This window comes from Solea solea, chromosome 4, assembly GCF_958295425.1.
Source record: "Solea solea chromosome 4, fSolSol10.1, whole genome shotgun sequence".
NCBI classification, from domain to species: domain Eukaryota; kingdom Metazoa; phylum Chordata; class Actinopteri; order Pleuronectiformes; family Soleidae; genus Solea; species Solea solea.
The window spans coordinates 23,447,058-23,473,058 of record NC_081137.1 but is presented as its reverse complement, the minus strand read 5'-3'; the positions used below and the strand labels follow the sequence as shown (position 1 = coordinate 23,473,058).

The following is a 26,001-nucleotide window of genomic DNA, read 5'->3' as shown; positions in this document are numbered from 1 at the left end:
TGTCTGACATTTGGAGCGACTGTTAATTTGATTTTCGGTGGAAATTTTCTCTGTTTTCGGGGCTAGCCTAGCCGCTACCCTAGCCCCAGTACGCTACTCGGCTAGCCAACGTTATGCTCAGCGAAAAGGCAGGTAGTCTTGTTGATAACGACTTCGAGTTGTTTTTAAATGGCTCGTCCTCGTTCTTTTGAGTTCCAATGGCAGAAGCCTGTATTGATTTTTGGAATGTTAACATGTGTTCATGGTTTGGGTAGAGGCAGACTTTTGTCGAAAGGTAACGCAAGCGCCGCTGTTTGTGTTCCCCTGTAATGTTAACGAACAGGTCATGACGTCGGATGTTTATGTTTTCTTTATTTAGCCGTCGTTGTCATAATCTACACGCCGAAGTTTACGAACAAGTGCCACAGACCCACACAAATGCGGACAATAGTTTTAGCCCGAACCGCATCATTTCGTTAATCCGTGGCCCACAACTGTTGTCACTTTGCTCGCAGTGACTAGCAGAAACTTTGTTTTGTTTGACCTGTCGTGTCTAGTGCATCGTATGCCGTGTATATCATCATGTACACGAGACAATCCAGTGCCTCTCTGTGCTGTACCAAGTTTAAAGCCCCAATGATTTACCCTCAAAATCACGACTTCCTCCAAACGAAGGTAACAGAGTACCTTACGTGTTAAGCTATGGTTAGGCAAAGGGGACAGCTGATGTGCTTTTCTAGGAAGCCATTTTACGTGCCACAGTCGAGGGGGAAGGGCCAGAAAATGCATCATAAGTCCAGAGTAAGTCGCAGCAGTTATCACTACACCTAGCAAGACACAAGGACGGAGCAATCGACTTGTTTATCTTGGGTGACACGTCATGGTGGGGGATGCCTAAGGTCATGAACTCTTTTGGGGCAGGTAGCTGTGAAGTGGCACCACCTCTGTACTCACATGCTAGTTGAAGCATTTCGGATGTTGGAGTTCTGGGTGTAGTTGTTTACAGTTTACACTTTGTGTAGATGAGTTTATGTGGACATACAGGAATGATTGTTTTGCTTTCATGCTCAGTTAAAATGTGAGAACACCTCCCTCCCCTTTCAGACAGTAACCCAAACGACTGTGTTTACAGGGAGGGAGGGAGGGAGGGAGGGTTACATTTTTTCCGAAGTAACTCATGGATAAAAGTCCAGTCTGACTTAGAAATATGGATACAGGTTGTCAGATCTGCTTCATATTCACTCTTTCCTTGACACAGAACATGCAGACTACTTTGCTGAGCTTTATTTTAACTCTTTATAAGGAGTCACAGAATTTTATGACACACAAGTCAATCTTAATGTTTCACGGTCCATGTGCTTCCATATACACCCCCAACATTAAAAGGTTCTATTTATTTTAGATATGCAGTAATTGTACATATCTTTATGGATTGAATACTTATAAAGTAGTAAACACATCTGTCTCAATTGTAAAACCAGTAATTAATTCCAAAGTTGTGGGTGATCATGTAAGCGATAACATTTGAAATCCAGAGTATATATGTTGATCACCCGATTTTATCAGTACAAGTAAGTAAGTAACCCATCGCATCTATATTTTTATCAGTGTCAGTTTGAAAACTTGTACACAGCACAATGTATAAAAGGAGACTTAAGTAATTTAGAAATGGTACAATTTGAATAAATAGAGAAGGGTAGGTTTGGGTTGGGTGTAGCACCAAACCACAATGGGAATTCTTGAGTAGAAAAATTAGATGAGCACATTTGGGAAATACTAATGTTTTTTTTTGTTATTTATAGCTAATGACTATATTCACACTAACATGGTCAGTGTGTTATGGCCATCGACTTGAATGGTTACAGCAGATAAAAGGTTTCTGCTCTGTGTCTTGTGCTCCCTGTGACGCAGCAGCTTGCTTTGAAATCCTCTTCATTTCCTGTTTTGGTTTTGTACTGTGGCTTTTAGTATAACTGTTTCTTATGTAGCAAAGCAAAGGGCACTTGTTTGTCCAGTCCAGACATTGGAGTGGGTGCTTGTTTTCTCTGGCTTTGACACATCTATTGTATATTGTGCTTGTAATTAGTGTTGGGTGGTTTACTGGTTCATTCCGAAAAGAAGACCGGTATATGAAAAACAGAATGCTTAGCTGAAGAAGCATCTGTGGGAGTAATTGCAGCAATGAACAATTAACTCCACCAACTTTGCAGAAAACATGCCTTTGAGTACCAAGAATGTGTGCAGTTATGTTAATGGCCACACAACTGCACCGCTCCCTCTTGCTCAGTACTAGCACACACTCTCACCTGCGCCTCTCTCACGCCTGAAAAACTACCATTTTATGCCATGAAGCTGTTGAACTTAAAAAATACCATGATATACATTTTTTTTCTCCACTCATTGCATTTGTCTTCAGCTCTTTTTGATAACTTGCGATATTCATAAGTAAAGTCAAAAGCGACTCACCACAGTCATGTGGTTGTTAATAAGTATACAGGTATCTTTCAGTAGTTGCACCTGTATACTGCACCAGTTTCATTCATTTATTCTATATTTCATTCTAACCCTAGTCAACCAAAGAAGAAGAAATGTCCTCAGCTTTATCTCTAAATTTATAATCAAATATGATTTCCTTTACCAAGAGAAGCTTGTAAAACAGGGTTGTTGGAGGTTCTTGCTGAGTCTGCCAGTTTAATTAGCCTGAATCTAATCGGACATCAGCAGCTCTTCTTTTTATCCCACAGTACTGTTGCTCACACAGCAGAACATTATTCTCACTGTGTCCTGACCTCATTCGTCTGTTCTTCAGCTTTTGTTCTCTACGATGTGAATTAGGCTGGTTCATGTTTCTATGTTGTCTTGTGGATGTAAAGTTCATGAAAGCCCCTTCCTTGGACAGATCGCTGCGGTGAGATACTGCATCATCATATTGTCCAGGGAATGATAACAATCAGCTATAGTTTATCACCACAGGAGCTCATCTAAACAACGTTGAAATTCATCAGCGGAACATTTTTCAAACTAGGTGAAGTGCTTTGCTGCCACCAAGTAATGGATCAGTTGCATAAATGAGAGTGAGGTGGATGTGGATGAATAAAACCAGAACTAGAGCAGGTCATACATTCTAAAGGGGGTCAGACAACACTACTTTTGCTACTGTTACTTTCATGTTTGGCAGTGTATACATGTGAAAGTGTCAACAGAGGAAGAGGTTGATTTGAGGTTCAACATAGTAAGTAAGCTTTAGTTCAACATGTTTCTATTTTCAGGCATCCAATTACTCACAAACTAACAGTTTCAAATAAAGTGCTGACTACTTCAATAAGCTTCAAATGACATATAACAAATATACCACCTAAGGCATTCTTGGCTCCTATTTTAAGTTGGGGTGATGATTGACCAATGTTATCGTGTACAGTAAATCTCGGTGCAGTACAAATGTGCATATGCCTGCATTTTTTGCCCTAGGTCATATTTCATCTGGGTAATCAACGGCAAAGGATACTGAAGGTGGAACGTATCATGACTAACCAAGTAATTCAGGTTAATTCATGTATGGAGCAATTAACATATTTTTAATTTCAATGTTTCATGTACAGTAGCTAGATATTACTACCTTGCCAAGCTTATTTATTTCCTTGTCGGCTGCATAAAAGCGTTAGTCAAACAACTGACATTGGCTGTTTGAGCAGAGTAATCCAGTATTACATTTCCATTGCCTACATAAAAAATGGTGTTTGTATTCCCACTACTAATATTAGCTCAACAGATTATCATTTGTTTATAGGAGGAGACAGCGTGGCCCCAACTGGTTTGTGAAATATAGGTTGATGTATTCTTATCAGGTGAAAGTGACGCCCCAAGCACCCCTTGTATTTTACTTGCATCATATACCAGTACATTAAATACGTTTGACTTGGGGCCCTGTGGTTGGGTTATCCGTTGCTTAAAATCTTACCCATAGTTCAAATAACATGAGTGAAGATCTTATGGCAAAGGGAGAAAAATTCCCTTGATAAACATTGTGCAAGCATTCATTGCTAAACTTGTATGATGCAGATTCTTTGAAAATTCATCCAATAAAACTGAGGGCTGTGCGTCATGCTCCACGAACAATGTGTGGCACATAAAAAACTCCCTGAACATTGTGTTATTTGTGTCAAAGCTGCAAGCCACAGCTCAACAGATGATATTTCACTGCCCATTATATTTAGTTATAATGATCTTCGTGTAAAGATGTCACAGTCTTAAGTGGACAATAGTACATATTTTTTAATAATCATGTATCTTGGTTGGCATAGAAGTTTTGCGTTCATGGAGAACACTCAGTAAATTACCTGCAACTGTTCAATAACTGCAATAACCTACAGGAAGTGCTGTGGGTGGTAGGCCCATTTCTCTCGAATAATTAATGAAAAAGTGGACGGGTTGTTTTAGGGCTGCAACTAACAAATTGATTAATTTGTGTTAATTTGTTGAAATATTGAAAAATGTTGATCTGTCTTTACCATATCTCAAAATTATGGTGTTCTCAATTGTCTTATTCCAATTTAAGAAACTGAAAAAGTCATTATTTTGACACTCAAACCAGTGAAGCGATTACCAAAATAACTAGAGATTAATTTAGTAATTGATTTAATAATTGAGTAATTATCGCAGCCTTAATTCATATCATATTGCCCACCTCACTGCATGTTATCCTTCTTACTAAAGCCAAATCACACCAGGAAGATTTATTTATATCAGGAGCACACAAGCATTCTTAAATGGTTATTAATGAGATTGATAGCAGAGCAGCGTTTGTTCAGTGTGGAGCCGTTGAAACCAACTGGTCTGTAAATAAGCCAAAAGCCTGCTTCGTGTGTTTGAGTATCTCTGAAGTTTTACACCAGACTGTAGTTTGGTTTATTTTAAAACCTCTTTTAGTCGGAGTTATCACAATAATACATTTTTATTCTAATGTTATGTAAACATACTAAATGTGTCTCACAGCTTTGCTGGACGTCGCATATAAAAACAATGAATGTGATAAATTGGTGTGTAAAGGCAGCACAGTCACAGCAATAAGCTGTGATTGGTAAATTGTACCAGCTCCCACTGATTCAGATAATGCATGCCTGCTGAGTGGAGGCATTTCAGACGGTTAATCAGTTCAAATGCTTCAAACCTGCCTGAAAGAAAGGATATAAAGCTTGTATTTAGGGAGCGTGTCAATCAAGACTTGGGAGGCTTGTTTTGATATGTTAATTGGAGTTGTTCTGAGGCCTGTGTAGAAATATTGAAGGAGCTTTTACTAAAGACTGAACCAAACAATCCTACTCAGATTTAAATACACACAAAAGACAGAGAAAATTAGTGTTATTCATACTTTTCTTGTTGTTTTAAAGGTATTTTCCTGCTCTTGTGGATGTACTAGTCGATTTATGTATTATGTTTTTATTTAAGTAATTTTCTTGTGATTTTAAAAAAACCAAACAATTAAACAGCTGCTTGTATGAGGCAGGTCTACAGCATTTGAATGGACAAGCCCTCTGGAATTCCTGCAGTCAGCAGGTTTGCTTCTAAAGCAGCAGGGGTGGTGGCACTGGCTGCCCATCTGCACCTCCTTTACTGACATGCTGTTGTTTTAGATGTATGGTGAAGTTGTTTTTAAAACACGGGAAACAACATATGTACACTTGACAGTTTCTGGTTTGTCGTATTTATGTGTTTTGACTAAAAATAGACATCAGTTTGTAATATCCAGTTAACAAACTTTCACTGTATAAAGCCTTTTTGAGCTGTTAATGTAAAATGGGGACAATTTAAGATTATTGCAGGTGGAGCAGAGTGTTGCTGTTACAAATTCAGTTGAATTATAGACGAAGTATAGTAGCCTGCTTCTTCTTTTCTTTTTCTTCAGAAAACCAAATAACTTGGACACCAGCCCTGATCAAAGACAAGCTGTGCATTTAAAAGTGATTGTGAAATTTGTGAAGTGGTATTTTCCCAAATTTAAAGGACTTGGTTTTCAGGGTAGTTTTTCCTCTTGTTCACTTTAAACAAAAAAAAACAGCACATCGAAACGTTGACAATCAATATGGCAAAGTTGTGATGCAATGATGAGGTGTTTTTTTGGATAACTGTTCAACTTTAATTAATGTATTATTGTAACTGAGTTTAAAGATTCCACTGTTACCCAGCTAAAGCAACCATTCATTCTCCAAAACAAACACAAGAAAGTTTTATTAAATTATATTAAACTAGATAAAGATATTGAGAAGAAAACTGTAGCATATATTTTTTTTAAAGCAAAGTTTTTAAATGGGCTTAAAGGTGTTGGGTGAGACCAATTCAAATCATTACAAAAGTTCATATGACTGGTGAAACCAGAAATGATTAATCAGTTAGTCAACAGGGTGTTATTTTAGTCATTTTTTTTTCAATTATTACTACATCTATGGGTGCGTGTCTGTATTGAGAATTGTTTAACTGTGGTTTTGAATGATATTGTTCATTTCTTCTTTCTGTGAAGGCCAGTCTTTCTCTCTGCTGTTCACTGGAGCATTCAGGAATGACCAAAACACAGAGAATGTTAAGAACTAGTTGTGAGTGACTATAACCTTCATTTACATGTAAATGTAAATAAAGTAGCTCCTCCTGCCTTGGGACAAAGAAAACCTACAAAACACTGCAAGAAATGTTTCGGATGCTGTTTTTGTACCAGAACAAAAAAACAAAAAGACTTTGTACCATGTGATGATGATAACACATTTGTCAGCATGTGTCATCATGTAGCTGATGAAAAGTCTCCACTTTGTTACGCACTGCACTGCACGTCGGGAACTGTACTCTGTCCCTTTAACAGACTGTGCTGGTGCTTTGCCCTGTGCTTAGGGCATAATGGGGGAGGGAGGGAGGATGTTGACGGGGAGCTTGGCTCTGATTGGCTGGACTTGACTGAGGGCAGTGACATCACATTGGAGGAGAGGCCCTGTGGTGTAAAATAACATCTCCTTCTATGGGACAAGGCAGGCTGTTCCATTCTCAGAGAAAGGGTAGATTTCCCTCTTACATTTTCCTCACTTTTGTTTTACTTCCAATTGATCTTTATTCTAATTGCCTCAGATGCTGTATATTAACATTGCGCTGACACTGTCTTATTTATTCCATTTGTGTTGATCCTTTTTTTTTAACCTCTTTTGTCAGTTTAATTTTGTGTTCGTGTCGTAAACCTCATGTTTTCTCGTTGTGTCCCTTTGATTTAATACCTTTCAATTTAACCCCAATTTGGTTTCTCCAAGTTCTGTTGTATATCTTTATATCAACAATATATCAATATTATGCCTTTATTTACAATTCAATACACTGACGTGTTTGAATTAAAGTTTTTTTTGCGAGTCAGATAAGGTAGTTGGCAGGACAGGTCTTCATTCAGCTGCTGCTGTATTTAATAATAATTTAATTTGGTATCAAAATTGCCTCCTCAGGTACTCAGTAGTGATAATGTGAAAATGCACTTGTGTAAAACAGCTTGCTGTGGCTGTCTCACAGCCTGGCTATCTTGCACCTGAGGTGATTTATGATGTGCACTTAGTTTTTATGGGACCGTCTTACAGCGAATAGCCAATGTTTTGATGTGTTTTTATTTCTGATTTCTTGTTACTGTAAAGTTTAAAGGGTTATTGTCATTTAAAATCACATGTTTTACAGTAGGATAGAGGCGTGAGAACGTCCAATACCAGTTATTAATTCTGTGTGTTGTCATTGAGTAGACTTTTTAAATGCCACATCAGCAAAAGTATGCTTTTCTCTCATGTTGAGCATTGTACTGTATGTAACAGAGTCTGTATCGAGGCCAAGTTAAAAATGAATCTGCTTCTTCTTGAGCGTTTTTTTCTGCCGTTGGAAGTTAAGATGTGAGGCATGACGATACGACTCCCCTCTTTTACACTCACTCCACATTCACACACCACACACAGACAAACAAAAGCAGCGGTTGCCTCATGACTTAGCGTAGCATGTGACTACCCCTGCTGTTTCCTCATGTGGTATCTCCCGAGAACAGTCCCCTCCCCTTACTAAGACAGATTTCTCTCCAGTCCAAGGAAATACATAGTTAGCACTGAGTGGAGTGAAGATTCTGTCGTAATGCTCTTTCACCTGGACGCCCACAGATACTTCTCAGGAAAAGGCCAGGCTGGCTTCACGGAATGAGGTTGGTGTTGAAATTTAGGCTTACAAGTCATGACGAACATACCTCTGAATCCCTGGGAGATCCTCTGAGTCCTCCTCCCCTCCTCCTTCCAATGTTTCAGTGAATGGGGCCATGGCCTCTCAGTCAGGGTTAGACATGTACTAGTAAACAGCTACTTTACTTATTTCTTTGTCTGGTAGAAATTGAGCATTTAAGTAGCTCTCTCTTTATCTGCAGTTGTCCGTGTGTACAACATGCATTTACTAGTCATATTGAAATGTTTTGATTGACTCATGAAGTCTGTGTCAGAGTCCTGTATTCATAGTGGTCAGATAGCCATCAGGTCTCCTTCCTTTTTTGTTTGTCTTAAAGACGTGGCCTGGTTGTTGTGTTTTGGCCGAGTGTGAGGCAGATGAGCTGATTAATTTTGGTACAGAGTGAACTGCCTTTTGAACTCAGCCGACTGTGACCTTTTCTGCCTGGCACACCAATGAATGATTGCAATAAATGTAGCTAGCTATTCCACTTTAATTATAATACATGGTGTTTAATATAACGTTATGTAAGAACTAATTTGCAGAGGCAAGATTTTTCTTTGTTGTTAACTGATCTTCGTTGCCTACCATACTACATTGCTCCTGCAAATGTGAGCTCTGTGTTGCTTGGGTCAAGGCACATTTATCATTTGTATAAGTATAAATTATGGGTTGTTCTGGATATTTTCCCTAAAGTCCCAATATTGGAGCGTGACCAGGGCTTGTAGTTGTATTGAATGCTTCTCGTTAAGTGTGGTTTTTGAGCCACATTTTATTTGTACAAACCGCAGGTTTAGCTACTGCCCTTCGAAAGAAATAAACAACATGTGCATGTGGGCTCGACTTAATTGGACACGGCCTATATTCATGTCAGAAAATTAAAGATTGAACTTGAAAGTAAGTTGGAAAGGCTATCGTACAAATTGCATTGGAATATTCTTGGTATAAACCAGTGGAAGATGGATGGATTATGATTAAGACTAGGGACAGCTCATCGGATCGACCGTGCTGTAGCATTTGTTTTGTCATGTTACCAAAACTTTCCTCCTTGCATAAGAACACTTTCGCACAGTAATTGCATTTTCTATTTTGACATGCTCAGCCACCCATGCAAACACAAGCACTTGTCCGCCATGTTGTAAACAGTACGCATGTGTTTGTGTGGTCAAACCAGCGATGTTAAATTTACTTCATTTTTCATTTCAAACAGGCCCCCGAAAATACACGTTCATTTCTTTTTGTTAGTCGACTGTGGCAAATCCAGGTTTGTTGATTTAAGTCATAAGTTAATAATTAATCATATTAAGGTTGTGTTTAACACAAGCCCCTTTTCTATATATCCAGAAATGTTGCTACTTTATTCTGCCTCACTAGAGAGCCAGCATGGTGGAACAGATGCAGCCGCTGTTGTGTTAATCCTTGTGCCTCTTGATTTTGACAGCGGGCTGGTGCTGCCTGAAATCCCACACTGAGTGGCGTTATGCAGCAGGATTGTTAGTTCAGTTTAAACAAGTAACGTTGGAATCATAAGGTGTCTTCTTAACGGGAATATTGTGGGATCTGTGCAAGTATTTATACTAGTATATAGTATTGTGAGTGATCTTAATAATCAATTCAGAATAGTTTTGGTTGTTGCACCTGGTTAATACTAACGCTCCAGTATTCTTGAAACCATTGTAATCTACAAAACTTGTTGTCTCACGTTTCCCTTGAGTGCTGCACCACAGTATGTCAGTGTGTGGCCTCTAATTAAACTAATAAAAAAAAAGATCAGTCAGTTAAGTGGAACTGACAATAGCATTACTTGAGAATTGTCGTTCGCCTGTTGTTTTCTGATCAACAGCAGCCCATTCACACAAGCAGCCCCTACTCCAAAAGTGACATCACACACTATTATTATTTCTCAATCACGTCATTGGAACACATCCAGAGAATACAGACAGCATGAATGCACTTTTAAAACGACTAATTTTTCCTGGAAAAGAATCTGCCAAGTATTTAGCATGACATACCATTCCACTTGAACAATAGTATGACCCTGGCTCTTTTGAACTTGGAGTGCAACCCCAATTAATGTTCCTTGTCAAACATGTCGAGCATGTGCGTAAAGCAATACACACACTGTTTACAAACTTTAAAAATAAAGGTGATTGTATACATGAACATGTGTACAATCATTAACCAAGCCAGGGGAAGTAAGGGCAGACATGTTCACATAAAACAAAATAGAACAAACAATCTTCAAAGACAAGAGGAAGACAATGACCGCACATACCACGATGGCCAATGCTGTGCAACGGATAGGTGGGACTGTGACGTTATCATTTTCACAAAGTAGAGTATTGGTTGTATACATGAAAACACAAATGTGGCGTTTATTTAGATTTTCCCACTCAGTGACCCATTTTCCGGAAATAGCTTTTCAGGGCTCCAGAAACGTCGTGTGGATAAAGAGCTGATACAATAATAAAAAACTTGTTTCACTGTGTACGGCCCATTACATGAAGCAGGTGACAGCCAGTGAATTGGATCATGGCGCCACAAACATTAGAAGATGCCTGTGTCTGCATACTTATCTGCTAACACCAAAGAAGTGTCTCTTCCAATTATCTCTCATCTAGTACATTCGTCATTTCCTCTGTATGCATGACTGGAATGACTGAGAATCGTCTGCCTATGTTTTATTTTCTTCAAAGTAGCCATGGTTGCTTCTTTGAGGTGATTTGTAAACCACTTCGTCTGTTACATGTAATGAGTCATGCTGTGGCTGATTTAAAAATGGTTTTGTTTTTCTTGAGTGAAGTGCTGCAAGAACAGTGTTGAAAGTAACCAAGAGATTGTTGAGCCAGATCAACTTCTTCTAGGAAACCCCCCCCCCCCCGTAGTTTCATGCACAGTATACAAACTAGTTTGTCATCCCTGTGCTTCCTATCTGCCTTCTTTTCATCTTTTCAGTCATTCTTGGTGAGGATTGTAATTGAACACCCCTGTGTGTCGTGCTTATAATCTAGGAGGAGGCCGGGTGGTTGCAGCATAATCACACTCTGTCAACAGCCTTAAAAATCATTGTTGTTGCTGGCAGAGCCCGAAGCTGTCGACCAGGGAGAGGTGACACGCCTGGCTGATAATTTGCTTCCTTCTGGATACAAAACTCTGTCGCTGCTTTCTGTTAAACAATGTTTTAAGAGAAAGCAGTCGACATCAGTCATTATTGTCAGGTTCATTGTCTCCAATAAACACACAATTAAATGCCTGTGTTTTGATGCTCCAGATGGTATCCAGCAGAGCGTTTTACCTTGAGTTTGATGCCCCAAAATTTTGTGGTTAAACTCAGGCAGCGTGACAATCCAGACATCCACTTAAAAGGACACGGCCCTTTATTTTGCAGGTACATTTTGCTCAGAAGGGCTAATATGGGTGTTAAGCTACCGGAGAATGAGCATGGGCATGAAGCTGTGGTTTAGTTTCTGTAAAAAGTTGTTTTTGCCCTGGAAAATTGTTGTATGAGGTGTTGATAGGTGTCCATGATTCTTTCCAAAGATGCTTTATTTAAAACAAACTTTTCTATTGGGTTCCCTGAACTGACAGCTTTACCAGTTGTGTTATCTACAGATGACACTGAACAGCAATGTTGGAAAAATGGCGGTGATAAATTTAAGATGGGAGAGGGAGGTTGTTTGCAGTAGAAATCAAGAGGCGCGCAACGCTTCTCTAGACGAGGCCGGGGTTTACTAGAGGCTCCTTCTTTCTCTGCAGGTCATCTCTGTGGATCCCTCCTGTTTACAATGTGTGAGGTTTCACTAATTACAGGCTTATTTGTGGTTCACCCAAAAACTGTGATTCAAAATGGAGAGTGTATAATCACCAACATGACTGTACGCTTTGCTGTGAAGAGCTGGAAACTTGAACTACATGGCATTGTTTCCCAAATTATGTAATAACTATATAAAAACAGGAGAACTGCTGTTAAGCAGGTACATTCTCCGTGGTGTCAGGTTTCTCCTTCAAAACACCACTTCTGTAACTGTAAACCCATCCTTGATTTCCATGAGTAAAAAGTGCATCATATATTATATATACATTTTCGAAGTTTTTGTTTTGACTTTTTGTGTTTTTGTGTTTGTATTATTAGCAACATGAACCGTGAGGACCGGAATGTGCTCCGAATGAAAGAAAGAGAAAGGAGAAATCAAGAAATCCAGCAGGGAGGAGGAGAGGCCTTTCCAGCAAATTCCCCTCTCTTCCCTGAACCCTACAAAGTGGTAAGTTAATTTACCTCATGATCACTGTTGACAGTAATTGATTCAGTCAGTTGAGAGGAATTTGTAACTGTGACAGGAAGTGAGAGCGGCTCACTCTACCAGCAGTATTTATGTCAATATGGAATTGCTCTTTTTTTTAACGGCAAAAAAGAATGTGTAGCTTCAGGCCTCTATGGTAAGAAAAGAAAAGCCTCTGTCTTTTGTTGTTTATCTCCTGGTGTGCATGCATGCTTTATGTCATATTTGTTTGCTTTTAATTTCTGAAAACATTCTGTGTTGCGAGATGTTTTAAAGAAACTCCTGTAATTAATTTAGCCCGGAGCTAAAGCTTTGTCTTATGTTTTAATGCAAAAGAAAGGATCTTTTTATTTCTTTTTGACAATGACCTTCAGCGTTGCACAGCCTGGGTTCTGTTTACTGTTGATACAACTAAACGGGGCAAGATGTGCTTTAAATACAGCGAAGTTTCCTCTAACTTGGCTGAACAATTCTTTCACATTATGGCGGCGTCCTCCTCTTCCTCCTCCTCCTCCTCTTAATCGCGATGATCTCACACAAATTTAAAGATGTAATTAGCTGATTTGTGCACATTGTGGCTTGAAATATATTATTATCGGCTCTCTCCGATTGTCAGCTTTTGACTGACGTAGCAAAAAATACAATCGATTTTAATTGACAGCACATGTTCATGTTTAGGTTTTTAGTGGTGGAAAGGAAACATAAGAATGCACCTCCTGTGTTTTCAGTGTCTTCATCTTCTGCTCACAGATGCATAGATGTAGGCCAGCCAGCTCACAGCTCCTCCCCAGTCAGTATAATTGTAAAGAGGATTGAGTTCTTTGTACTGGTTTAATCTTTGCCACTAACCAGATTTGAGCAGAGGTAAGTGCCATCTCTCCTTGGCCAGAGTAACACATCAAAGCGGCAAAGAGGAATGTGTCCTGACAGGTTGGTAATCGAAAGGGTAGAGGCTGAGGAGAGTGAGTGCTGGCCTGTGTGTTTTGGACCACAACAAAGTGAAAGAGTAAAAGCTCACTTTAAAGAGGAGAAATTCGTTGACCTTTTGCAAAAGGAACAAATGAGTTTGCAGCAGAAATTCTATTGTACACGTTTGTTCATCTGTTGTCCAAAAGGGAAAAAACAGAGGGTGGCATGTGGAAAAACACAACTGTGAAAGTCACTGGCTTTTCTGCACTTTGTATCTCTTGTCTCCTTCTTGTCTAAGTCTTATGTAAGCTTCAGTTTGACTGTTCCCCCCTCCTCTGTCATGCTCCACTAAGTGGAAGTTTACTGTGCTCTGCATTAAAGGCCATGTGTGCATGCAGCTGCAGCTGTGGCCTCCCAGATGTAGACCAGCAGTAACATTTTTATGGTGCAGAGTTCACCCACTTAGAACTGTGTTGCACAAAATGTAGACTGTGACATTATTTGTTTAAAATTAGAGCCACGCAATATTGGATTTCTGAGTACTACAAAGACGAAGAATCACAAAGTGCATCGTTTCAAAAACAGATGTCTTACTTTTCTCTGTTCATTGATCAATTAGATTAGTAGTTAAGTTGATTTGGGGGGGGGGAAAAACTGCAGTCAGACAGTCTGTATTTTGTTTGTCATATTGAAATACAACATTATTGCTTGGCCTCAAGAGAATGAGGGGATGCTACACTTAACCAGCTTCACACATAAGCCAGACTGTGGTGGCAGGGGGTAGTGGTGCAGTGCACATTGTGACCAAGCTAGTGACACTTCCTGCCAGCAGCTAACGGCTTCAGTTTCTTCACCTTCTGTGTGAATCAGTCATCTGAGTCTGAATGTGAAACTGGAACCTTCGTGCTGACTTCTGTCCCAGTCTCATTGCAAACAGGGCGGTTGGAACTTGTGGCCTAAAAGCGATTGATAAACCATGGTGTGGGAACTACGAGTAGAAGCCTATCTGTGTTCACAGATAAGTGTGGGCTGGTCTGGCAACAGTTTGAACAAGCATAACACTCTGTCTAACACTTTGTGATGGGCTGATTAGGCCTCAGTCAATTATTTTAAATAAGAAACCGTGACGAGCGATAAAGGCGTCCGGTCTTATCTTTTTGCTGGATGAAAATGTGCATTTCAATAATTCTCATTTGGATTATTTGACTGACATTTTCAGCATTTTTGTTGGAAAGTAATTAACATACGTGTTGAACTTGTGACTGTTTTCTCTCCCCACCCTCTCTGCTATCCCTCTGTTCCTTTTCTCTCCTTCCTTTTCTTCTTCTTTCTCTTCTCTATCACCACACTATCCTCTACCCCACCTCCTTTCCTTCCATTCTCTGCTTGTCCTTTTAGTCCAGCAAGGAAGATAAACTGTCCAGCCGTATTCAAAGCATGCTGGGCAATTACGACGAGATGAAAGAACCGATTGGTGACACACTTCCAAAGCTTGGTGGTAAACCTTCTAACAGCTCGTCTTCCTCTGAGGAGAAATCAGGCCCACCTTTGTTTGGCGGGGACCAGCGTGGTGTCAATAGTGGTGGCAGTGGCCAGAACAGTAAGTGGACTCCTGTTGGTCCCGCAGCAGGTGGATCTTCATCCCAATCCCAGAAACGCTCAGGACTCCAGGGTGGGCACAGCAGCCAGAGGAACAACGGGGGCAGTAGCAGTAGCAGCAGCAGCAGCGTTAGCCAAAGACACGGAGGGGAGGTGCGGGAAAAGAAATCGAGTAAACACAGTGGAGGGTCTGACCACTCAAAGACACACACGTCAAGTCCAGCCAAGGGCTCGCTGAGTTCCTCCAGCAGCAACAGCCACTCACGGAACTCCTTGTCTGCTGAGCAGCACCATAGCAAAGAGCGCTACCGCTCCAAGTCTCCACGAGACAGAGAGGCCAACTGGGACTCACCCTCGCGGGTTCACCCCTCATTCACGAGTGGACAGCACTCGAGTCAGGCCTTTCCCCCATCTCTCATGTCCAAACCTGGCTCCATGCTGCAGAAGCCCACAGCCTACGTGCGTCCTATGGACGGCCAGGAAACTGCAGAACCCAAGAGTTCACAAGCAGAGAGCTACAGTGGCCAGTCGCACAGCAGCACTATGGGAGAGATGAAGTCAAATGGCAAAGCCTCGCTTTCTAAACTGAAGATCCCTTCTCAGCCTGTGGAGGTAAGCTTTCATCTCCTGACCTTCAGTTAAAGGGTGTACTAAGTGTAAATATGTGGAGCATTTCTACATAGTGATCCAGTAAATGGCGTCACTGCATGTTACTCATGTTGTGACTGAACTTGCACATCTAATAAAACACCTATGGGATGAGTCATGGTCCTCAAAATGGATGCTACCTCTCACCTGCTGCACTGACATCATGGTGTTTATGAGCATAAGTGCTGAGCACGGTGTTCCTCTCTCTCTCTAGGGCTCCGGCGATGCCAACTGTGTCGATGAAATTCTTAAGGTATGGACAAAATAGTATTCCCCTTAAAAGCTCTCTTTCATTGTTGGTATTCAGAGACAAGTCAAGAGTCAATGAGAAGACATTTGACATTACTCACACCTCCCAACTCATTTCTTTCTTTCTTTCAGGAAATGACTCAGTCCTGGCCTCCTCCACTGACAGCCATCCACACCCCCTGCAAAACAGAGCCCTCCAAGTTTCCATTCCCTACCAAGGTCAGCATTGGATCAGTGGCAGTGTTGACTCTTAGATTCGAGCGATTGCATTTTGAGTTGTATGGCTTAATGATTTATGACTAGTACGCTGCAAACAGCCCTTCCATAACACACAAGGCCTTTTTTTTTTTGGTGGGACTTGTTATAGATACATATTTAATCTGATGTAACGTTATCATACGGGTTTGACATTCATTAACTTTCACAAACTTAATTAATCATTTAACTTATTCACAACCTGTAATCAAGTCATGTCAAACAACGAGAAGCACAATTGAGATGAAATGAGTTATAATATAAATATTCTATATCCTTAATGTGTTTTTTTTTCACTTCAGGACTCTCATCCTTTTCCAAGTGGACACAGTGAGTATTGGACTTGATTCACACCCAAACTTTGAAACTATATAATATAAATGCATATACTGTACGTGTTTTACATATTGATCATGAGACTTTTTGGTGTTTTGTAGAGCGAGGCAGTTCTTCCAAGAGCTCCAGCAGCCACCAGTCCAAAGCTTGCGATGACCAACCCACGTAAGTCTTTCACCCGTTCCCTCTCAACTCCTTTCTCATCACACCTCCCTAGTTTTCCAAAACACCAGAGAGCAGGATACTTACTTAATAAATATATATTTATAAATGAACTAGGAAAACTTAAGTAACCAGACATGCTTAGGTAGACCCATCCAGCACTCCCAATCTGCAGCGATTACACTGCTGTAATAAAATACATAGCCTTAATCATGCTTCATTGTATCTCAGTATGCTCGAAGATGACCTGAAGCTGAGCAGCAGTGAAGATAGTGATGTAGAACAGGACCCTGCCAAGAATGCCTCAAGGAACACGTCAGCAAGGTAAAGACTGGAGAATAGTGAATGTACTTCTATGAAACTTGAATTTTAATAAGTTTTTCTTGTGACTGTGTTAGGGAGGTGTTGACTCAGATTAAAATTCTGAGGCTGGAGTGGTATTCTAGCTTTTATTTTATCGAAGGGTTATATACTATTTTTCAACAAGATGATGCACAAACCACAAAAAAAGCACTGATCTGTCAAGTGTAGTGTTTAGTGTACTTTTAACACATAAAACTGTTCAAATAAGTCATATAGTGCTACAGACACTGCTGCCCTCTGTACAACCGTACAAAGTGATCAGAGTGGTGTGGTGTCTCAACAAATGTTTCCCCTGTTATTGAATGTGCCCTTTCATTGTTGAGCTAATCAAAATGTGATTTAATAGTTCTCTGTGCACCTTTTGCACACGATATAATATTATCTGACTCCATTCTTCTGCGACAACAGCAATAACAGTGAAGGAGCGGAGCAGTCACGGGACGACTCCAGCAGCCACAGCGGTTCAGAGAGCAGCTCGGGCTCAGACAGCGAGAGCGAAAGCAGCACGACAGACAGTGAAGCCAACGAGCCCCCGCGGCCCGCCTCTCCTGAAGTAATGATTTAACCATTAACTTTGTACCATGCATTTTCTCCTGCCCTAAATACATTTGTTAATGTACATTTTATGATCCTTGCCAAGACAGTTTTTCATATTTGTGTTCGTCTTGCACCCCTTCAGCCTGAACAACCCATGGCCAATAAGTGGCAGCTGGACAACTGGTTCAAGAAAGCCAAGCAGTGCTCCCCAGCTTCCCCAGTGGACAACAATAATGTTCCAACAAAGTGCAAGAAAGAGGGCAGGGACAATGGCTCAGGGCGTGGCTATGGCAGCCAGGGAGGCGGTTCAAAAGACTCAGTAGCACCTACACCCAGCAGGGACCTACGGGCGGCACAAAAAGGTGCAGAGGGGGGCCGTGGTCGGCAAAAATCCCCCGCCCAGAGTGAGGGTGGCGCAAATCCGCGCATTCGTGTGGGTAAAAAACAGCCCAAAAAATCTGAGAAGCCCCCAGTGGTGGAGGAACCCAAGGGAGGCTTGCGAGTGGAGAGCGAGCCAGCTCCTGAGATACCCCCCCATCGGCCCAAAGCTGCTACCAAGGGTTCCCGCAAACCAAGTATCAAAAAAGAGCCCAAATCCTCGCCAAGGCCCACCACGGCTGCAGTCACCAGCACTGTAGATAAACGGAAGCCCAAGGCACCGACCAAGACCTCGCAGCAGAAGTCTCGTGAGTTTGTCGACACGGACTCGTCGTCGTCGGACTCTGAGGGGAATGACAGCATCCCGTCGTCGTCGCAGACGCCCAAGTACACAGAGAGCATCAGAACGCCGGTGTGTGTGTTTTCTCCAATGGAGGAAAAAGAGCTGTTGTCTCCACTGAGTGACCCTGAGGAGCGCTACCCTGCGCGGCAGCCACAGCAGCAGATTTTATTAGTGAAAATAGGTGAGTTGAAACCGTTCAATAGGGCGAACAAGCCTATTATTATTATTATTATTATTATTATTATTATTGTTATTATTTAAATTTTCTGTGCAAATTTGTTTCCTGTAGATCTCAGTTTGCTGTCGAGGATCCCAGGGCGGCCGTACAAGGAGCCCGCAGAGATAAAAGTGGAGAGGGACGACTCTCTTGACAGGGACAGCAAAGACTTCAGCAAGCAGACCGAGAAGAGTTCTAGCAAGGCCAAGAGGAAACACAAGGTAGAGACAATTTCCGTGCCTATTCTCTACAGTACGTCCTGTTTAATTTTATTTCTCGCGTTCAAGAGAGTAAAATGTAAGACCATGTGACTTTAACACTCTTTCACCTCACAATCATCTAAATCCCTTACTTTTTAAAGTTAATTTTAGTTGAGTTAACTGGTTTGCCCAACAGTGACCTTACAGCGTCATCAAAGCTTTAAACAAAGGAACAACAGATTCAAATTTGCTGATCCAGAAAATAAATTTGGAATTTTGGCCATATTATGATATGGTCTTAATAATCACAACTGTGAAACTATGGGACAAGAAGTCTTACTATCTTAAGTGACAGAGATTGTACTCACCTGAACATCTAATGTGCTGAGATGCAGTGTGCTAAATGTCTTCATATCGGTTACTATAGAGGTCTTTACACATATCAGCGAATGCAAATTTGTCTTTAATGTGTCTTTGCCTTAAATGTCCTGTGATGTTTTCATCTTCCAGACTGAAGAAGAAGGCGGCACCAAGCCAGAGAGCAAGCGATGCAAGCTTGAGGATAAAACTGTCTCTCATCATAAAAACAGCAGTAAAGAGTGAGTATTCTTCTTTTCCACCTTCACAGTAAATCCTCTGAATACACACAAACTACTTTTAGTGTTTGGCGCTTCTTGGATATTTGTATAATTGATAATATGAACTCTAAAGAAAGTGTGAGCTCTCATCCTCATGGCTTGTTTATTACATCATACTCTTTATTAAAGGCAAACATGTTGACCTTTATGTCTTTGCTCTGTCCTAATGACTTGGAATGATAAGAATGTTGTCCTTTGGTCCTAATATCTTTATGATTAAACTACTGCTGCAGTACAAGTCAATTGAAATAGATGTGTAGTGAGTATAACTTTATATCCCATCAGGTCTAAGAGGTCTTTGGAGAAAAAAGAGGAGCCAGTGCCTTCTCCATCCATGTCAGGTCTGCAGCGGACGCCCAAGGCAGAGCATCCGAGTCGAAAGAGGACAGTGAGCCAGTCCTCCACCTCTTTGTCCAGTGGGACAGGAAGTGGAAAGGAGGGGAGCCATAGCACCAAAGGCAACTCAACCTCCAAACACAGAAAAGGGGAAGACAAGGGACGGAGCACACGCGACGGCAAGGTAGGGTGAAAGCTGCCGCACGTGGGAATAGCTGGCAAAAACTGAGGATACTGCGACGTATGAGTGCACTCTTTCATCATGTTTGCCAACTGTGCAGAATTTCTCCCTTGGAGGAACTCGAATAACAAAGCCAGCAAAAAAAAGAATTGTGGCTGTAGGGTAAAAAGGATATAGAGGTGGAGGACGTAGATTGATGTGTGCGTGTGTACACTGGCTGCTTATATAGTCAATGTACACACAGTTTTACAGTTTACATTACATTTACATATATACCTGTTTGAATAGAATTTTAGTCGCACTTAGATATGGTTACGGTTACAATCAAGCAGCTAACGACTGAATTATTCCCATATATGCTATGTTCAATGTCCTTAGAGTTAGGTTTCAGCATTGCTGCTCTTTCACAGTTGCCCTTTTCCTTATTTTATCCATGACTTCAAACACTTGGACCCTTTCTCTCTTGAAACTTCATTCCCCTCTCACTTTTCTGCCTGTGCAGGAAAAATCCTCAAAGGGCTGTGATAACCAGCTGGCCGTGCCTCCGCTCTCCATGGACGGCTCCAAGTCGCAGAGATCCAAGCTGGTGTTTGAGGACAGGTAAGAGGAGCTCTTTCCACTGTGGATAACCCCCCACTGTGGGGATATGCAGAAAAAAAAATTGCTGTGGGGAGCCCAGCGTTGCCTTTCGTGCTCAAAGACTGTGTGAGGGTGGGGATGTCATGAATAGATGGGACTATGCAAGGTGACATACATTTCCATTTTAAAGGATTATCTGCTGCAAATCCTTATCCTTTTCATGATAGTGAAGAAAGCGCACGGCCTTGCTGCTTATATTTTCTTCTAGTTTGACAAGTGAGCTGCGGCAGTGTTTATTACAAAGATTGTATGTTTGGTTTTTTTTGTATTTCTTTTTTACAATTCCAGTAATTAGATCTGTTTCAACTTTGCTTCAGGGTCCATTCAGCTGATCACTACTTACAGGAAGCCAAGAAACTGAAACACAATGCAGATGCACTGGTAAGAGCAAAGACCCAAAGACTATTTACATGTGTAATTGAGCTGTTGTTGAATGCAAAGCCACAAGAGGAGATGGTGTAGAGTAACACGGTCTATACCTTTTAATGTAAAACTGCATCCTGGTGAGGTTTTACACAGAGCTTTAACACTGGTTTCAACATGTTTTCTTTTATTGGTGAAATGACCAGTGTTTATTGTACTGCAGTGAAATATAACTGGGATTCCCCCGCCCCCCTTTTCCTCTGAAAACATGAATGTTCTTGTCACCTGCTCGCTGTAATATAAGCTGGTGGCTGTATTTAACCGGCTCAGTATCAGTCACTCACCTGGAGATTACGTGATACTCTTTGTTTTTGCCAGTTTAAGTTGTTTCAAATTATTTGCCAAGACAATTTAACATAACAATAGGTCTATCAAAGACGAGCTTTTCAATTCTCTAACTCTATAATCATCAGCTGCTGCTGTCAACTTCATACAATGCATACCGACAATTAAATGTGAGTGAACAAAGTTACACTCTCATGAAAAAAATATTTGACTTGCTTTCTGACACCACGTAAAAACCCCAGTGACTTTATTTATTATTTTATATTTCCTTGTTTTACAGTTGGACCGTTTCGAGAAGGCCGTTTACTACCTGGACGCGGTGGTGTCTTTTATTGAATGTGGTAACGCTCTGGAGAAGAGCGCCCAAGAGGCAAAGTCTCCCTTCCCCATGTATGCTGAAACCGTGGAGCTCATCAAGTAAGGACAGACATATTTATGCATTCTCACAGAATGACATTTTAGAGGTACCTTAGGCTCATACAAGTAGTATTTAAATTGTTTAAAAAGGAAACTGGTAGTGTTTTAGTTGTGTTGTGTGTAGTGCAGGAGGTCATTTATGTACAGTATGTATCTATTAATGGCTGAAACCAATCGTTCTTGTAGAAACTAAATGTTTGTCCTGTTTGTGCTCTCAGATACACTATGAAGTTAAAAAGCTACATGGCCCCTGATGCTACGTCAGCAGACAAGAGGCTCGCTGTGCTGTGGTGAGTACGCTGACTGACATCAGGTGATGGATTTCAGTTTGATGTGGCACACGTGTTGACTTTAATATGTAATTGAAAGTACTCAAAACTCTCGCCGTTTGATTGAGTGAGAGAGAGAGAGTTTACATACGCAATCGATAATCATCATTTGTTTTTTCCAGCCTACGGTGCCAGTCCCTCCTCTACCTGCGGTTATTCAAGCTGAGGAAAGACAGCGCACTAAAATACTCCAAAACACTCACAGAACACTTAAAGGTACATTTGTTTTTTTTCAAAACCCCCGTTATGTAGTTTTGCTTGGCAAACGTTGGTTACCACAGGGAGGCAATATAAATTCCATGAATGTAGTTATGCTCTGTGAATGTGTAACCTGCTTCCTTTCTGTGTACATAATGTTCTTTCCCTCGTTGTGTTTGTCAGAATTCACTGAGTAACACCCAGGCTCCCTCTCCTGGATTGGGAAAGTAAGTCCTGTCTCTCTTTAACTGTTTGGAGGTTAAAAGTAATTGGAAAGAAGACATTTGTGTCCTGTCCTGAGAAATGACTGTCAACGTTGTCTCATATGTTTCCATTTGTAGAATTTCACATAAAGTTCACAGGTAGTTTGGAGTTAACCGAGTTGTTCTGTTTCCTGCCCCGCAGTAAGGCAGCGGGCATGCCCTCTCCAGTGTCTCCCAAACTGTCCCCGGGAACAGCCGGCAGCTACTCGTCAGTCAGCAGCAGCAGCAGCAGCACCAGCTCGTCGGTAACGATACCTCAGCGTATCCACCAGATGGCTGCCAGCTACGTCCAGGTCACCTCCAACTTCCTGTATGCCACCGAGGTGTGGGAACAAGCCGAGCAACTATCCAAGGAGCAGAAAGGTGAACCATGTTTTTTGTTATTTTCACTTTCAGGCAGCAAGGTTGGACACTAAGAATCAATCCTGCATTGACTGAAATAACCTCATTAAGTCAGTTGTGCTTTAGTTATTTGTCATGATGTTTTGTCAGGAATGTTTTTGGAACTTTAAAGCCACCACAACATTTTTACAAGGTTTTTAAATGCTGTGCAGTGGTTATTAACTTGCCGTGTTAAATTGATTTAAAACTTGGCAGCGTGTTGTTGTTTTTGTTGTTGTGTCAGTCTGTCACCATGGAAAGCAAGGAATGTAGAAAGGAAAATTATTTTTACCATATAATTATCAGCATTTCTCTGACTGAAAGTCATTGACAGGTGTTTTTTTATGAACACGTTTCTCAGCTTTCATTTTTTAACGTGTTAACCTCCTCACCATCTCTCTTTATACTCCATTAGAGGTGAAACAATTGCTCGATTAATCAATTACTAATCTATGTCTAAATGAATCGTCAACTATTTTGGTAATTGATTCATCGGTTTGAAGCTTTTTCATGATTAAAACAAGATTTCTGATTGATTCAGCTTCTTAAATTTGAATATTTTCTTCATTTTTTTACTCTATAAAACAAAGAAATCATTAAAAAGTGAATCTTGAACATCGTCACTTCCAGGTTTGATCAACGTTTCCTGACATTTTATGGACCATACTCCATTTATCAGACTTCTCAGATGTGACGATTGTCATTTTTTATGTTTTAGTGACACTTATAATTGACTTACTTTTGATTTTTGACTTTTTAAGATGTTTTTATTGGCATTTTTTGCACTCTTTCTATTAGAAATGACTTGAAGAAAAGTGAACTAATGAGATGATGAACACTTGTAACTGACGCTGCCCCCCTTGTGCTTTGTCTTCGTTTTAGCAGACTTCTTCTTGGAGTTGGACAAGGTGATGGGTCCTCTGATCTTCAACACCAGCAGTATGACAGAACTGGTGCGTTACACGCGGCAGGGCCTCCACTGGCTGCGCCTGGACGCAAAGCTTATTCCCTAGCAAGGACTGGCTCTCCCAGCCCACTGCTTCCACACACACACTCTCGCCACCTCAGCAACATGTGCTCAAAGACACACGCATGTCCTCCCAATGACACACACACACACACACACACACACACACACATACAAATATGAACTGTATGCGCACACACAGTCCACCTCTGGTCCTTCATGTACACACAGGTGAAGAACTTCTCAGACTTATCTCCAACACTGTGTCCATTTTCTACACCAGCTTGCCAAAAACACTGAGCAATTCAGAATCATCTCACACCTTCGACAGCAGCGCACAGGGAGACGCATTTAAAAACAGCTACACGGGAAAAAAACAACAACAACAACAGTGTATCTTCATTCGTCATATATCGGCATTCTTACCGTTTTTGAACGCCATGTTTTTATCTTTCTCGGCATGGAAATGCCGGATGAATTATTTATTATCAATACACTAAAACTAAGGTTTGGTTTCTAGGCTACTTTGGCTTTTAACCGTTTTTTGCTTTCACTTTGTTTCACCAAAGTACCTCCCATGAACACCAAAGGTGCTTTAAAATGAAGGTTCCTCTTTATCATTTTTGTGCCTTGTATTTTGAGCTACAGGAAAACAAACGGTCACTCGTCATAAACCGGAATGAATTCTTTTTTGTTTTATTTTATTATTTTTGCTGTAGCTATTGTTTCAACAAATAATGAATGGAAGCAGACAACAACAACAACTATGTTTTTATTGAACACTTTTTAAATCCTCTTTTAAATACATTAATCACCAACTTGATTGATCTTCCCTTCAAGTCTCTAGGCACTAGAGGTTGATCTCAGATTCTGCCCACAGGACTGTTGCATGGGCTAACTGTGACACACACACATTGATCAGTGTGTCTGTGTTTTTTTTACCGTGTCATTTTATTTTTGCAAAGAAAAAATGATGTGCTGGTTATTTTTTTGATCAAATCATTTCTTTGGTCCTGTTGGGTGTGAGGCCCAGCACAGCCTCTAGGGGCTGCTCATGTGGCTCTTGGCCTTAATACAAGTGATCACGTACAATAATACTTTATATATAAGAGATTTGCTGCCCCCAGAACAAGCGTCTCTTCCTATAAAAATGTTTTTAATCTACCCTCATGGCAACCTGTGTCATTTCCAGCCATATTTATTTTTTTAACCCTCTCATTTGCTCAGTCCCCCCCTTTTCCCTAAGAAACAGCAGGGAAGGTCTCAAAAGTATTGTAGATCGTATCCAATTCTGTGTACAGTGCAGTCAGTCAGTCACATTGCAGTTTATAGAATAAATAAACGACCACGACAAAAAACAAAAAGAAACTGGGCCTGTGTGAGCGCCACAATGAGAGCGAAACATCTCTGCATGGAAAGATAATCCCCAGAGAAGCTGAAACTCATTAGTGATGCAGATTTAGCAGTGTTGCATTTATAGAACAGAGATTTAAATCTATGACGATTATATATTTCAGATAAGGAGTTTAATGGCCAATATAGATTATATTTATATACCGAGCAGTTCTTTCTTTCTTCTGCCCCTGAGCAGAGGTCAAATATTTAGAAAAGTGTAAAGAAACAGGGTCGAACTGGGGGCGGGGGTTTAAGATGCAATGTATGTGTAATTGTCGCTATTTCAAATTTTCAAAACCATCATCATGCCTGTATTACAATGACTGCAGATGAGAACTTTTAATCTTAGCCAGCTCTCCATGTAGGAATATTCCTCTTACTCAGAATTACTGTGTGGCATTTAAGCAGAATGTTAGGATGGCAGTGGTTTTGAACCAGATGTTTGAGTTGCTAACTGTCTGGTTTCTTCTTATGCGCAAATCCACTTCCCATGCTGGAAACATGAAAGCCTGGACCATGAAGTATTCTTGGAAAATATTCTCCCTTGGTTTTGTTTGTCAACAGAAAAGATGAGTTAGGCCAAATCTCAAGTGTCCGACTGTTAAAGATTCATATTCCTTAACTTTCTTGCACTTCTTCCCTATTTTAAAACCTGTTTTTTAATTTTTTTTATTTCATGTTATTTTTTTGATCACCATTTTCATCTCAGCAAAAACTAGCATTACAATGTGGCCCAGGTTTCTTTCTGTGAGGAGGAGGTACTGTTAGTTCCTCTTGCACTTGAAAACAAGTGAAAGTCAGAGGAGGTATTAATTTTTTAACCTATGCAGGATTTTTACAAAATACTGTCTTGTTTCTGTGGGAAATAAAACTTTAAGCTTGG

General features: G+C 40.7%; 1 protein-coding gene and 1 long non-coding RNA gene across 6 annotated transcripts in view; one reads left to right on the top strand and one right to left on the bottom strand.

The window, feature by feature from the left end:
• The window catches only part of LOC131458071 (uncharacterized), a 23,569-nt gene extending 4,162 nt beyond the window's left edge, over positions 1-19,407 (bottom strand). Inside the window, exon 1 of the long non-coding RNA XR_009240058.1 lies at positions 19,035-19,407. This is a non-coding gene — a long non-coding RNA (uncharacterized LOC131458071). The remainder of the gene's footprint in view (positions 1-19,034) is intronic.
• The window catches only part of aff4 (AF4/FMR2 family, member 4), a 26,338-nt gene extending 337 nt beyond the window's left edge, over positions 1-26,001 (top strand). The window contains exons 1-21 of one of the 5 annotated variants that reach the window (XM_058626758.1): positions 8,069-8,176; positions 12,323-12,452; positions 14,778-15,590; positions 15,841-15,879; positions 16,008-16,094; positions 16,433-16,460; positions 16,568-16,631; positions 16,860-16,952; positions 17,400-17,544; positions 17,671-18,430; positions 18,539-18,687; positions 19,177-19,265; positions 19,590-19,824; positions 20,324-20,421; positions 20,778-20,841; positions 21,449-21,585; positions 21,804-21,875; positions 22,037-22,130; positions 22,296-22,339; positions 22,518-22,738; positions 23,642-26,001. In XM_058626758.1, coding sequence (XP_058482741.1) covers positions 8,172-8,176; positions 12,323-12,452; positions 14,778-15,590; positions 15,841-15,879; positions 16,008-16,094; positions 16,433-16,460; positions 16,568-16,631; positions 16,860-16,952; positions 17,400-17,544; positions 17,671-18,430; positions 18,539-18,687; positions 19,177-19,265; positions 19,590-19,824; positions 20,324-20,421; positions 20,778-20,841; positions 21,449-21,585; positions 21,804-21,875; positions 22,037-22,130; positions 22,296-22,339; positions 22,518-22,738; positions 23,642-23,769 — 3,495 coding nt within the window. In that variant the 5' untranslated portion in view covers positions 8,069-8,171 and the 3' untranslated portion in view covers positions 23,770-26,001. Of the gene's footprint in view, positions 1-8,068; positions 8,177-12,322; positions 12,453-14,777; positions 15,591-15,840; positions 15,880-16,007; positions 16,095-16,432; positions 16,461-16,567; positions 16,632-16,859; positions 16,953-17,399; positions 17,545-17,670; positions 18,431-18,538; positions 18,688-19,176; positions 19,266-19,589; positions 19,825-20,323; positions 20,422-20,777; positions 20,842-21,448; positions 21,586-21,803; positions 21,876-22,036; positions 22,131-22,295; positions 22,340-22,517; positions 22,739-23,638 lie in introns of those variants that run through there. The other 4 variants (XM_058626757.1, XM_058626759.1, XM_058626760.1 and 1 more) reach the window with 4 other exon arrangements.